Source organism: Entelurus aequoreus, linkage group LG04, assembly GCF_033978785.1.
Source record: "Entelurus aequoreus isolate RoL-2023_Sb linkage group LG04, RoL_Eaeq_v1.1, whole genome shotgun sequence".
Lineage (NCBI taxonomy): Eukaryota > Metazoa > Chordata > Actinopteri > Syngnathiformes > Syngnathidae > Entelurus > Entelurus aequoreus.
The window spans coordinates 89,641,032-89,655,493 of record NC_084734.1 but is presented as its reverse complement, the minus strand read 5'-3'; the positions used below and the strand labels follow the sequence as shown (position 1 = coordinate 89,655,493).

The following is a 14,462-nucleotide window of genomic DNA, read 5'->3' as shown; positions in this document are numbered from 1 at the left end:
ACATATATATATATATATATACATATATATATATATATATATATATATACATATATATATATATATATACATATATATATATATATATATATATATATATATATATATATATATATATATATATATATATATATATATATATATATATATATATATATATATATATGTATGTATATATATATATATATATATATATATATATCCATCCATCCATTTTCTACCGCTTGTCCCTTTTTTGGGGGGGTCGCGGGGGGTGCTGGAGCCTATCTCAGCTGCATTTGGGCGGAAGGCGGTGTACACCCTGGACAAGTCGCCACCTCATCACAGGGCCAACACAGATAGACGGACAACATTCACACTCACATTCACACTAGGGACCATTTAGTGTTGCCAATCAACCTATCCCCAGGTGCATGTCTTTGGAGGTGGGAGGAAGCCGGAGTACCCGGAGGGAACACACGCGGTCACGGGGAGAACATGGAAACTCCACACAGAAAGATCCCGAGCGCAGGATCGAACCCCAGACCTTCGTATTGTGAGGCAGATGCACTAACCCGTCTGCCACCGTGCAGCCATCATCATAAATAAATCATCATCATAAATGGTTAAATGTATATACAATACGGGCCAAAAGTTTAGACACACCTTCTCATTTCATTTCATTTCATTCATTTCATTTTTATTTATCTCCTTCATTGATGTGCATCTTTGATCGATAGACAATTATACCTCAATTATTCAATTATACATTTACACACCAATGCCTGAGAAGGAGCAGGATGAAGAAAAATCATATATTTTCCTGCCCCCTTCAACATAATACGTAGTCTTACTTAATGGATATCATATAAACCAACAATTACATCCAAATATAATGAAAACAAACAAAAAAACACACAAAAAAACACAACAAGTGCAAAACTTCATGAAATACAAACCGAAAAAAGAAAAAAGTAATATACACCTCAAGGGATGATACAAAACAAATGCAAAACCAGGCAAAAAATAAGTAAAATAATAAATATAAAGCAAAATGTAAACACTTACGGCTGTGCATATGATCTTATTGTTCTGTCTTTATATATTTTTTTCAATTGGAATATATTTTTACAATCTTTTATCTCATTGTAAAGAGAATTCCATAGTTTAACCCCCACCACTGATATACACATTTGTTTTAAAGTTGTCCTTGAATATTGATGTTTGAAATGACCTTTTCTTCTATGCTCTTTATTCTCAGAAGTGATGACAAACATTTTTTGTAAATTTGCTGGTAATGTTTTACTTTTAGCCTTAAACATGACACATATAATGTCTGTAACTTTACTAGCTCCTGTAGTTTCAATAAACCCGAATTAATAAATAATATGTTAGTGTGTTCTAAGTAATCTACTTTATGAATAATCCTTATAGCTCTTTTCTGTAGTTGATACAATGCCTTTATGTTACTTTTATATGTGTTCCCCCACACTTCCACACAGTAGCTGATATATGGCAATATAAGTGCACAATACAATATACGCATTGCCCTATAATCTAACACATATTTACATATTCAATGCGTTTTCTTTATTTTCATGACTATTTACATTGTAGATTGTCACTGAAGGCATCAAAACTATGAATGAACACATGTGGAGTTATGTACTTAACAAAAAAAGGTGAAATAACTGAAAACATGTCTTATATTCTAGTTTCTTCAAAATAGCCACCCTTTGCTCTGATTACTGCTTTGCACACTCTTGGCATTCTCTCGATGAGCTTCAAGAGGTAGTCACCTGAAATGGTTGGTGTTTTGATGTAAATAGTCATGAAAATAAAGAAAACCCATTGAAATGAGAGGGTGTGTCCAAACTTTTGGCCTGTACTAATATATATATACACTAGCGTTCAAAAGTTTGGGGTCACATGTAAATGTCCTTATTTTTGAAGGAAAAGCACTGTACTTTTCAATGAAGATAATTTTAAACTAGTCTTAACTTTAAAGAAATACACTCTATACATTGCTAATGTGGTAAATGACTATTCTAGCTGCCAATGTCTGCTTTTTGGTGCAATATCTACATAGGTGTATAGAGGCCCATTTCCAGCAACTATCACTCCAGTGTTCTAATGGTACAATGTGTTTGCTCATTGGCTCAGAAGGCTAATTGATGATTAGAAAACCCTTGTGCAATCATGTTCACACATCTGAAAACAGTTTAGCTCGTTACAGAAGCTACAAAACTGACCTTCCTTTGAGCAGATTGAGTTTCTGGAGCATCACATTTGTGGGGTCAATTAAACGCTCAAAATGGCCAGAAAAAGAAAACTTTCATCTGAAACTCCACAGTCTATTCTTGTTCTTAGAAATGAAGGCTATTCCACAAAATTGTTTGGGTGACCCCAAACTTTTGAACGGTAGTGTATATATATGTATATATATATACACTACCGTTCAAAAGTTTTTATATACCTGTATATATATGTATATATATATACAGGTATATATATGTATATATATATACAGGTATATATATATATATATATATATATATATATATATATATATATATATATATATATATATATATATATATATATATATATATATCCATTTTCTACCGCTTATTCCCTTCGGGGTCGCGGGGGGCGCTGGAGCCTATCTCAGCTACAATCGGGCGGAAGGCGGGGTACACCCTGGACAAGTTGCCACCTCATCGCAGGGCCAACACAGATAGACAGACAACATTCACACTCACATTCACACACTAGGGACCATTTAGTGTTGCCAATCAACCTATCCCCAGGTGCATGTCTTTGGAGGTGGGAGGAAGCCGGAGTACCCGGAGGGAACACACGCAGTCACGGGGAGAACATGCAAACTCCACACAGAAAGATCCCGAGGCCGGGATTGAACTCACGACTACTCAGGACCTTCGTATTGTATATATATATATATATATATATATATATATATATATATATATATATATATATATATATATATATATATATATATATATATATATATATATATATATATATATATATATATATATATATATATATATATATATATATATATATATATATATATATTTCGCGTGTGTGACAATCATTGGTACTTTAACTTAATATACCTTTTGCAAGTGTACCTAATATTATGGCCGGCGAGGAGCCTGCGCAAATGTTGCGCAGTAATGACGTCTACGCGCAGAGGAAGCCTCGCCCAGTTTGTTCGTGTGTCCTTTAGGTTTACAGTAAACTAGACTTCTTCTGCAAACAACACACATTCATCAGCGCGTAAGTACAGTTTGTTGTTGAAATATCAAATGTTCAAAGTTGAAGTCGTGTGGTGTGTGGACTGAAGTGTCGTGTTGTTCCTCCACAGGTCATGTTGCTCGCATTCCTTCTGGCCTGTTTCGTCTGTGGTGAGTACAGTCTTTTAGCGCGCTAAACATAGCAACAACACACCTTTTATTTCGAACCTTCACGTTTGCTATTCCTCCGTATTTTGCTCTTTTCAAGGAAGCTGCGCTTATTTACTTAATTAAATTAAGTCGGCTGCTGGAGCCGAGCGAACATAAACAGATCCATCTACTCCCATCTTCCATGTTCTAATCCTGCAACGGGTTTTTTTAATTTTGTATTATTATTGGAAATTAGACTATTCAAATAAAAGTAGTAACCATTTAAGAGCAGCAATACAAACTGTCATATCATATTATAATTAAATGTGATTATTTTTGTTTAACTTTTTTATAATATTTTATTTTATAGTATTCTCTATACTTTTAGCCCAAGCTAAATAAACCTATAATGTGTTGGTAAATTTGAAAAAAGTCAGGTTTCCCATTTTTGTTTAAATAAAATGTAGTTGAAATCTGTCTGACAGGTGACGTGTGTTACCATGGTGACAGCGACTGACAGTGCATTTTTTCGTGTGTACCGATTAAATATGTTGTTTTAGACATGCTATGAAATGATGACATAAAGTACTGTACCGGCCCAAATACAAGAAAACAGTCTGAAAAAGTCGACACTAGGGGTGCAACAACTAATCGATTAAAATCGATTATAAAAATAGTTGGCAATTAATTTAGTCATCGATTCGTTGGATCTATGCTATGCGCATGCGCTGAGGCTAAGTTTTTTTTTTTTTTTTTACCTTTATTTATAAACTGCAACATTTACAAACAGCTGAGAAACAATAATCAAAATAATAGGGGTGTAACGGTACGTGTATTTGTATCGAACCGTTTCGGTACAGGGGTTTTGGTTCGGTGCGTAGGTGTGCCGAACGAGTTTCCACACGGACATATTAAGTAGCGTACTGCACGTTGTGTAAACAATACTCAAAATGCCGGACATTTTGAGTTAGGGTTGCGTGTATTTTCAATGTATGTTCAGGGTTAAGAAGGTTAAAAACAAAACAAATTGTGCGTGCAGCAGCATTGGTGAGGGAGGGGCAGAGACAGAGAGCGAGAGAGTTGTTATAAACGCGCATGCGTCGTCAGACTCTGCTTTTTATCCATAGATTTATCAGATTTAATTTTTTATTATCTTTAGCAGTGGTGTCAAAAGTGTGCATTTTTGTAACATTTTCCTTGTTTTATTTGGCAAGTTGAAAGAACATGGCGCCAGTATGCTGTTTTTTCCCCCAATAAAATACTGGAAAGGATAGAAAAGTAGTTTGTCTCTTTTATCCGATTATTAATCGATTAATCAAAGTCATAATCGACAGATTAATCGATTATCAAATTAATCGTTAGTTGCAGCCCTAGTCGACACAATTAAAATAACAAAAGGTGTAATTTTAATTTACCGTATTTTCCGGACCATCGGGTGCACCGGATTATAAGGCGCACTGCCGACGAATGGTCTGTTTTCGATCTTTTTTCATATATAAGGTGAGTATTATAAGGCGTCCGACCGGAACTCTTTAATAACTAAAGTTCCTTGGGTGAATAATGTAAACTCACTACACCGGTATGTTTTAACACTTTCATGGCGAGCTTACTGACAGAAATAAGTTAGAACTTTACACTACTTTATATTAGAAATGGCAACAGTGGAGGATGAATGTCCCTTAACAAGAAGATAGAAAAAAAGAAGAAGCTTATCAACTACAAAGGCGGATGCGCCCAATTATTCAGGATTTATGCAGATCCCAAATACAGATCAGCAGGTACCAGAAGGTAAGAAAAGTTGCTTTTGCATAATATTGTGGAACAAAACGCCAGATAATGTCTTACCTTATACACACACCATAATAATACTCCTATGTTGAAGCACAGTACAATCCATCAAGCGGTGCGGCTTCATAGTTTACCAAAGTCGTGCTAAAAACATTTGGATAGATTTTTGAGCGCTGTGTGTAATGTTCTATATTTTCAATGGAACATATAAAATGTTGGTGTTGTTTACTTGAGTCATATTGCCATCATATTGCAGTCTACACGTATCTCTTATGTTTGACTGGTCACACTTATCATTACACCATGTACCAAATAAAATTGCTTCGAGGTCGGTAAGCAAAACCAGAATTATTCCGTACATTAGGCGCATCGGGTTATAAGGCGCACTGTCGAGTTTTGAGAAAATAAAAGTCCGCCTTATAGTCCGGAAAATACGGTAAGTGTTTTGTGGGTGCACTCTTTAAAAGTACATTTTATGAGCTGTTTGTAAAATCTGAGCTCATATAAATAGCAGTACAAAAATACCTGACATACAAACAGCATTTTGTTTGTGAATATTTGAATTTAGTTACGTGATGGATGGTGGGATAATTAGTAAGGAGTTTGGCTTTGAGTAAGTAAAAAAAATTGCAAAACTAAAACTGAGCTTTTGTGGATTTGAAAACAGCCTTAGTGATTTTCAAAATGAAACATAAACAAATGCAAACTGTTAGGAGGTGTGTGTTCAATAAATACAATTCTCTGATCAGCATTTTAAACACACACCTGTATTTCTGATGCAGAAGCACCGCCGCTCCCTGTATGCAGATCACACGCTGTACATAGGGCCGTGGGGGGCCCCGTTCTGCGTGAATAAGTGCATGGAAAATGTCAATAAATGAATGACAGTGCAGTGTTTCCCATAAACTGCCAAGATACCTGTGGCGGTGGGGCGTGGCTATGGGCGTGGTCACCATGACATCATCGAGTAATTTGCATAATTTGCTACAATATGATTTTCTCTAAAAAGGCTAAAAAAATGTATACTTACTAATTAATAATAACAGTTTTGTTTTAAACGTCCATCCATCCATCCATCCATTTTACAATATAATTACAACACTTTATGTACATATTTATATACAGATTTGAACAATAAGTTATTCACTAAAATATATTTATTAATTGTGGTTCTTACAAAAATATATCTTATAAAATATAAAAGCTAAAATGTCTCTTAAAGCTCTGCCCCTTTAATTAGTGCATACTAAATAATTTAACTTTAGCCTACTACTACAACCATATTATTTACCAGCAACATAAAGTGAAACAGAGGCAGAGGTGTCCTGCCACTGTCAGTAACAAATAAACAGAAAACAGTAGTGGTCAAATACAAATAAGGCAACAAGAGAAGTATCCTACAATTCTCTTTTGTAAAGTAAATGTGAACAGCCTGTATGGGCATCTACATCAACTATATGATTTGCCTGAGATGCTGGACAGGAATATAAAACTTTTTTTTTAAATTTTTAAATTTTTTATTTGTGGCGGACGTAATTCTTTTGTGGCGGGCCGCCACAAATAAATGAATGTGTGGGAAACACTGCAGTGGGTGCTTCATTCCAGTCTTACTGCAAACAGATTCCTAGCACCTTCCTGCTCCGTCACTGACAAAAATGTAACGGCGTACTTACTCTCGTACTCGCATTGTCCCCCGTGGCGCACAGTGTAAGTGCCGGGATCGAACCCCTGTCAAAGATGCACCAGAAACATAAGCAACCTCATGTTTAAATTACGTTAAATTTGTTATTTTGCACTAAAGGTTTGTACGTTTGCACTAAACAATTGCAACTTGCGTCTTAGTTGTTTTCATTACCAAATTCGTAGCTGTAGAAAACGCCATGTAAATCGCTAATGCTAATCAGTAGCATGTCCACGGTAGAGCCAATGTAAATTAGCATCAAGCTAGCGCATTTTGGAAAAGTGGAGCTTTACTGTACGTTTGAGCCTTTTTATGAGGCATACTTGCTTTTTTGGCATGGAAAATGGCCACATTACTTAGAACAGATCTGGGCAAATTAAGGCCCAGGGGCCGCATGTGGCCCGTTAAGCTTTTCAATCTAGCCCGCCGGACATTCCCAAATCATTTTTTTAGATCTTTAAGATGGAAAGTGTAGCTGCCATTATGATTTGCAGTGATGTTTTCTAATGACCGTAAGTCTTGAACTATACAAAGTATTTCAATGGTTGGAATCTGCGCTTTTGCATGATATACTAGTTACTATGGTAATCTTATTAGATTACCAGGTAATCTAATTAGTTACTATGGTAATCTAAATCACAGCAGGTCAGACGAGGCACCAAGCAGTGTAGGTGGGGAGCGTTTCCACAGAGTGTTTCCAGAGTGGCCAACCTGGGTGTCAGGGACAGACACGGAAGGGGATTTTTTACAACAAAGTTCTAAAGCTTAGTGATATATCAGATATATCAGATTGTAGGTGGGTTTATTTTTTACCCTTCGCGTTCATATTTCGCTATGTTTGTTGCATTTTTGTTGCGTTTCGCTTGATTGTCAAATATGTCGATCGAGAGGGGGTGTGACGTTCATATGTTGTCAATATTCAGTGTTTTATCGTTCATAGTTAATATTGTAAATCCCACGTTCTTTATTTTCATGTACAAACCCCGTTTCCATATGAGTTGGGAAATTGTGTTAGATGTAAATATAAATGGAATACAATGATTTGCAAATAATTTTCAACCTATATTCAGTTAAATATGTTACAAAGACAACATATTTGATGTTCAAACTGATAAACTTTTTTTTTTTGCAAATAATCATTAACTTTAGAATTTGATGCCAGCAACACGTGACAAAGAAGTTGGGAAAGGTGGCAATAAATACTGATAAAGTTGAGGAATGCTCATCAAACACTTATTTGGAACATCCCACAGGTGAACAGGCAAATTGGGAACAGGTGGGTGCCATGATTGGGTATAAAAGTAGATTCCATGAAATGCTCAGTCATTCACAAACAAGGATGGGGCGAGGGTCACCACTTTGTCAACAAATGCTTGAGCAAATTGTTGAACAGTTTAAGAAGAACCTTTCTCAAGCAGCTATTGCAAGGAATTTAGGGATTTCACCATCTACGGTCTGTAATATCATCAAAGGGTTCAGAGAATCTGGAGAAATCACTGCACGTAAGCAGCTAAGCCCGTGACCTTCGATCCCTCAGGCTGTACTGCATCAACAAGCGACATCAGTGTGTAAAGGATATCACCACATGGGCTCAGGAACACTTCAGAAACCCACTGTCAGTAACTACAGTTGGTCGCTACATCTGTAAGTGCAAGTTAAAACTCTCCTATGGAAGGCGAAAACCGTTGATCAACAACACCCAGAAACGCCGTCGGCTTCGCTGGGCCTGAGCTCATCTAAGATGGACTGATACAAAGTGGAAAAGTGTTCTGTGGTCTGACGAGTCCACATTTCAAATTGTTTTTGGAAACTGTGGACGTCGTGTCCTCCGGACCAAAGAGGAAAAGAACCATCCGGATTGTTATAGGCGCAAAGTGTAAAAGCCAGCATGTGTGATGGTATGGGGGTGTATTAGTGCCCAAGACATGGGTAACTTACACATCTGTGAAGGCGCCATTAATGCTGAAAGGTACATACAGGTTTTGGAGCAACATATGTTGACATCCAAGCAACGTTACCATGGACGCCCCTGCTTATTTCAGCAAGACAATGCCAAGCCACGTGTTACTTTATAGTAAAAGAGTGCGGGTACTAGACTGGCCTGCCTGTAGTCCAGACCTGTCTCCCATTGAAAATGTGTGGCGCATTATGAAGCCTAAAATAGCAGAAGGGAGACCCCCGGACTGTTGAACAACTTAAGCTGTACATCAAGCAAGAATGGGAAAGAATTCCACCTGAGAAGCTTCAAAAATGTGTCTCCTCAGTTCCCAAACGTTTACTGGGTGTTGTTAAAAGGAAAGGCCATGTAACACAGTGGTGAACATGCCCTTTCCCAACTACTTTGGCACGTGTTACAGCCATGAAATTCTAAGTTAATTATTATTTGCAAAAAAAAAAAAAACGTTTATGAGTTTGAACTTTAAATATCTTGTCTTTGTAGTGCATTCAATTGAATATGGGTTGAAAAGGATTTGCAAATCATTGTATTCCGTTTATATTTACATCTAACACAATTTCCCAACTCATATGGAAACGGGGTTTGTACATTCTGGGTGTCTCATTCAGTAAAAAAATAAAACAATTCCATTCTGTTTTTTAAGGCGGTCTGTCATAACGTTTTTAGCATTCAATCAGACATTATTGTGAGGTTTTGTATTAGTGTTCCTAAAAATAGATATACCGGCCCCCAGACACATTTTTTTTCTCTAAATTTGTCCCCCTGAGTCAAAATAATTGCCCAGGACTGACTTAGAGGCAGTTTGGCTGAGTGCTGCTTGTTTCCTCGCCAAGGGGTTGGAGCCGATGAACAGTTTGGACGAAATGTCCCGTGCAACAAAGGTACCGAAATATGGCACAGTTTGATTTTACGTAAGTTGATACCCGGTAGTACCGACGGAATTGGTCGGGTACCTTTAAAAGTACCGAATTGGGAACCCAAAGAAACCGTCATCAAACAACTGTCGAGCAGCGAAGAAATTCGATGAATGAAATGTAATAAAACTGATATTCAAAAGGAGGGGTGAGCTCTAATATATTTGCGCCAAAAATGCAACATTTTTTTTTTTTTTCCTTTGCGTCCTTTTCCAGGTTCCTACGGAGTAACGCATGAAGAGTTGTGCTTCGGCCAAGCGTATCGCTTCCCTTTCCAATACACGCCACCTTTATTTACCGGGAAGATATACTTCACTCCGAAGGGCTCAGAAAGCAAAAGGCTGCTGGTTGACAATGGCGAGGTGAGCTCCTTGAAGTGCGATGATGATGATGATGCAATAATGTATGAAAACCGTTGTCTTCCCAGGCGAAGGACCCGCGTGTCAAAATTCTGCACACTTCTATGTCCCTGCAAGAGTTGACAGAACAAGATGAGGGAATTTTCTCAGTCCAATATGATTATTCCCCCTTCAATATTGTCTCTCTGAAAATATTAGGTAAGAGCCTTTTTACATTTATTTATACAGACTTTATGTCCTTCACAAGTATATATATATATACAGTCATGGTCAAAAGTTTACATACACTTGTAAAGAACATAATGTCATGGGCGCTTTAGTTTCCAATAGATTCTACAACTCTTTGGTTTTTTTGTGATAGAGTGACTCGAGCACATACTTGTTGGTCACAAAAAAACATTCCTGAAGTTTGGTTCTTTTATGAATTTATTATGGATCTACTGAAAATGTGACCAAATTGGCTGGGTCAAAAGTTTACATACAGCAATGTTAATATTTGGTTACATGTCCTTTGGCAAGTTTCACTGCAATGAGGCGCTTTTGGTAGCCACCCAAAGCTTCTGGCAAGCTTCTGCTTGAACTTTTGACCACTCCTCTTGACAAAATTGGTACAGTTCAGCTAAATTTGTTGGTTTTCTGAAATAATAATAATAATAATAATAATAATAGATTTCATTTGTAAAAAACACTTTGCATTGAGCAAACAACCTCAAAGTGCTACAGTGTATTAAAAAAAAAATAAAAAAGATAATAAAAAAAATAAAAACTAGAACAGCCTAATAGCTTGAACTAGTATGCATATATCTAAAAAAAGGCATTTTTGAAAAGAAGGGTCTTTAAGCCTTTTTTAAAAGCATCCACAGTCTGTGGTACCCTCGGGTGGTCAGGGAGAGTGTTCCCACAGACTGGGAGCGGCGACAATGCTGTTTCTTCAGCATTGTCCACATGTTCTTGATGGGGTTTAAGTCAGGACTTTGGGAAGGCCATTCTAAAACCTTAATTGTAGCCTGATTTAGCCATCAGATAGTGATAAATACTACATATTGCACACAAATATGTATAGATAAAAAATACAATAAAACAAAAAAACACTAACATTCGTATTGCACACCAAGAAAATGTTTAGTGATCACATAAGTGCATTGCAAAGGCTGTCAAAATTATCAAGTTAACTCATTTGATCTATCAAAAACAAATGATCAAAGATGTTAAATTTTTTATTATTAATTAGATTAAGTATCAAATAGATTTTTATCGTACACGCTCTTTTACCTTAACTGCTGTACGGTCAGTAATCATCAGATCATTGCATTACAAAATGAGTACACATTTTGGTGTCTTTTCTTAAGCAAATATTCATTATGCAAGCAATCACCTTTGATTTATCATGATTGATACATACAGTACAGGCCTTCTCATTCAATGCACTTTCTTTATTTTTAATGACTATTTACATTGTAGATTGTCACTGAAGGCATCAAAACTATGAATGAACACATGTGGAGTTATGTACTTAATAAAAAAAGGTGAAATAACTGAAAACATGTCTTTTATTCTAGTTTCTTCAAAACAGCCACCCTTTGCTCTGATTACGGCTTTGCACACTCTTGGCATTCTCTCGATGAGCTTCAAGCGCACCTGTGAAGTGAAAACTATTACCTCTTGAAGCTCATAGTCATGAAAATAAAGAAAACACATTGAATGAGAAGGTGTATCCAAAGTTTTGGCCTGTACTGTATATGTATGTGTGTGTGTGTATATATATATATATATATATATATATATATATATATATATATATATATATATATATATGTATATATCTCCCATTTCAGCTACCATTTTGTTTAATCTTCTCAACGGTCAATACTATACATATTAAAATATGGTATATTTTAGAGTAGTCCGAGTTCAGCTTGCAAAGTGGTATAGAATTACTATCTGAAAATAAGTCAATATTGTTCTCTAAACATTGGGCAATGCAAGTAAGTATACCGCATTTCCAAAAGTGTGTCGGAAATGTCAGTATTTCAAGTGAGCACCATGCTATTTTTTATAGTATTGTCCCTTGAGAAGATATACTGTAATAAAAATAAGTTTAAGTTTACTTCATTGGAAACAATAAAAGGATGCACTAAACTGCTACCTAATTGTGTCATCCTATGTATTCAAAATAAAGTCAACCTTATTTTCTGTCTTTAGACTGTGCTGACAAGGTGGAAAAATATTACCATGGGATGTACCGCATCGAAATTCTTAGTAGTGTGCACATTCTGGAGTTCACTCCCATTGGCAAGCCGGACCAAACAACGATCCTGTGGAACCGCACCGACCCTAAAGGCCGTCAGGCAGTCAGGGGCCAGTTCAAGAACAATTATTGGGAGATTTCAGATCTCACACAGGACGATAGCGGCTACTACAACTTGAGGCGAAAGAGCTACGGGTTGTTGTCCAGGAAAAAGCTGGCAGTCACAGGTGACTATTGCTCGAAAATACTTTTTCTTTAAACTGTCCTTTTTGTATTGTACTACAAGAGCACTAGGATATTTGACTCAGGTTGTTGCATTAGGTCCTTAAACAAGAATTGCATTTCATTTCCAACACAACAATATAATCAAAACAAAATAGCTCAGCTAAAAACAGGAGTCATCTGAAAAATAAATAAACACATAAAAAAACGAGGAATGTGTCGGAAAAGTAGCAGGAAGAAGCTTATGGTGTCATGGCTTTTTCTTAAACCCCGATACATTCATAAAATGATTTGTACGTACAACCTCACTAATAAATACAATCATACATTGCATAATCACCTGATACACAACAATTTACAATACGGAGCTAGAGCAGGGGTGTCAAACAAGGTTACACGGAGGGCCACATTGCAGATAAGAGGGCCGCTTGTAACCCTATATAATTTATGAATATACATGTATAAGAATTCACCTCATGATATTATAAAATTAATTACTGTGCATTTGATTATTATATTCGTACACTGTAAAACAAAAAACTTGTGGGTGTTGTTGAGAAATGGCTTTTGCTTTGCATAGTAGAGTTTTAACTTGCACTTACAGATGTAGTGACAAACTGTAGTTACTGACAGTGGTTTTCTGAAGTGTTCCTGAGTCCATGTGGTGATATCCTTTACACACTGATGTTGGTTTTTTTTACCGCCTGAGTTATCCAAGGTCACGGGCATTCAATGTTACGTGCAGTGATTTCTCCAGATTCTCTGCACCTTTTGATGATATTACAGACCTTAGATGGTAAAATTCCTAAATTCCTTGCAAAGGCTCGTTAAGAAATGTTGGCAGCTGAGTCGCCACAATTTCACCGTAAAATTTACAGCATATGACTGTAAATGGAAAAACGGTACTATAGTTTTTTATTTTACTGTAGAATCCTGGCAACTGAGCTGCCCGTTTTTTTGTTGTAAAATCTATTGTCATTTCTACAGTGTACAACTTAAAGGCCTACTGAAAGCCACTACTAGCGACCACGCAGTCTGATAGTTTATATATCAATGATGAATTCTTAACATTGCAACACATGCCAATACGGCCGGGTTAACTTATAAAGTGCAATTTTAAATTTCCCGCTAAACTTCCGGTTGAAAACGTGTAGATTCGATGACATATGCGCGTGACGTCAATCGTTGAAACGGAAGTATTCGGACGCCATTGAATCCAATACAAAAAGCTCTGTTTTCATCTCAAAATTCCACAGTATTCTGGACATCTGTGTTGGTGAATCTTTTGCAATTTGTTTAATGAACAATGAAGACTGCAAAGAAGAAAGTTGTAGGTGGGATCGGTGTATTAGCGGCGGCTGCAGCAACACAAGCAGGAGGACTTTGACTTGGATAGCAAACGCGCTATCCGACGCTAGCCGCCGACCGCACGGATGATCGGGTGAAGTCCTTCGTCGCTCCGTCGATCGCTGGAACGCAGGTGAGCACGGGTGTTGATGAGCAGATGAGGGCTGGCTGACGTAGGTGGATAGCTAATGTTTTTAGCATAGCTCTGTGAGGTCCCGTTGCTAAGTTAGCTTCAATGGCGTCGTTAGCAACAGCATTGTTAAGCTTCGCCAGGCTGGAAAGCATTAACCGTGTAGTTACATGTCCATGGTTTAATAGTATTGTTGATTTTCTGTCTATCCTTCCAGTCAGGGGCTTATTTCTTTTGTTTCTATATGCAGTTAAACCCGATGCTATCACGTTAGCTCCGTAGCTAAAGTGTTTCGCCGATGTATTGTCGTGAAGATAAAAGTCACTGTGAATGTCCATTTCGCGTTCTCGACTCTCATTTTCTAGAGGATATAGTATCCGAGGTGGTTTAAAATACAAATCCGTGATCCACAATAGAAAAAGGA

The 14,462-nt window shown here is 36.9% G+C and overlaps 1 protein-coding gene across 4 annotated transcripts in view; it reads left to right on the top strand.

Moving 5' to 3' along the window:
- wu:fc21g02 overlaps positions 1–14,462 on the top strand; it is a 36,622-nt gene that overhangs the window by 5,150 nt on the left and 17,010 nt on the right. For 2 of the 4 annotated variants that reach the window (XM_062045973.1, XM_062045972.1), the window contains exons 2-6: positions 3,236–3,285; positions 3,374–3,413; positions 9,949–10,094; positions 10,160–10,289; positions 12,294–12,566. In XM_062045973.1, coding sequence (XP_061901957.1) covers positions 3,377–3,413; positions 9,949–10,094; positions 10,160–10,289; positions 12,294–12,566 — 586 coding nt within the window. In that variant the 5' untranslated portion in view covers positions 3,236–3,285; positions 3,374–3,376. Of the gene's footprint in view, positions 1–3,123; positions 3,286–3,373; positions 3,414–9,948; positions 10,095–10,159; positions 10,290–12,293; positions 12,567–14,462 lie in introns of those variants that run through there. The other 2 variants (XM_062045974.1, XM_062045970.1) reach the window with 2 other exon arrangements.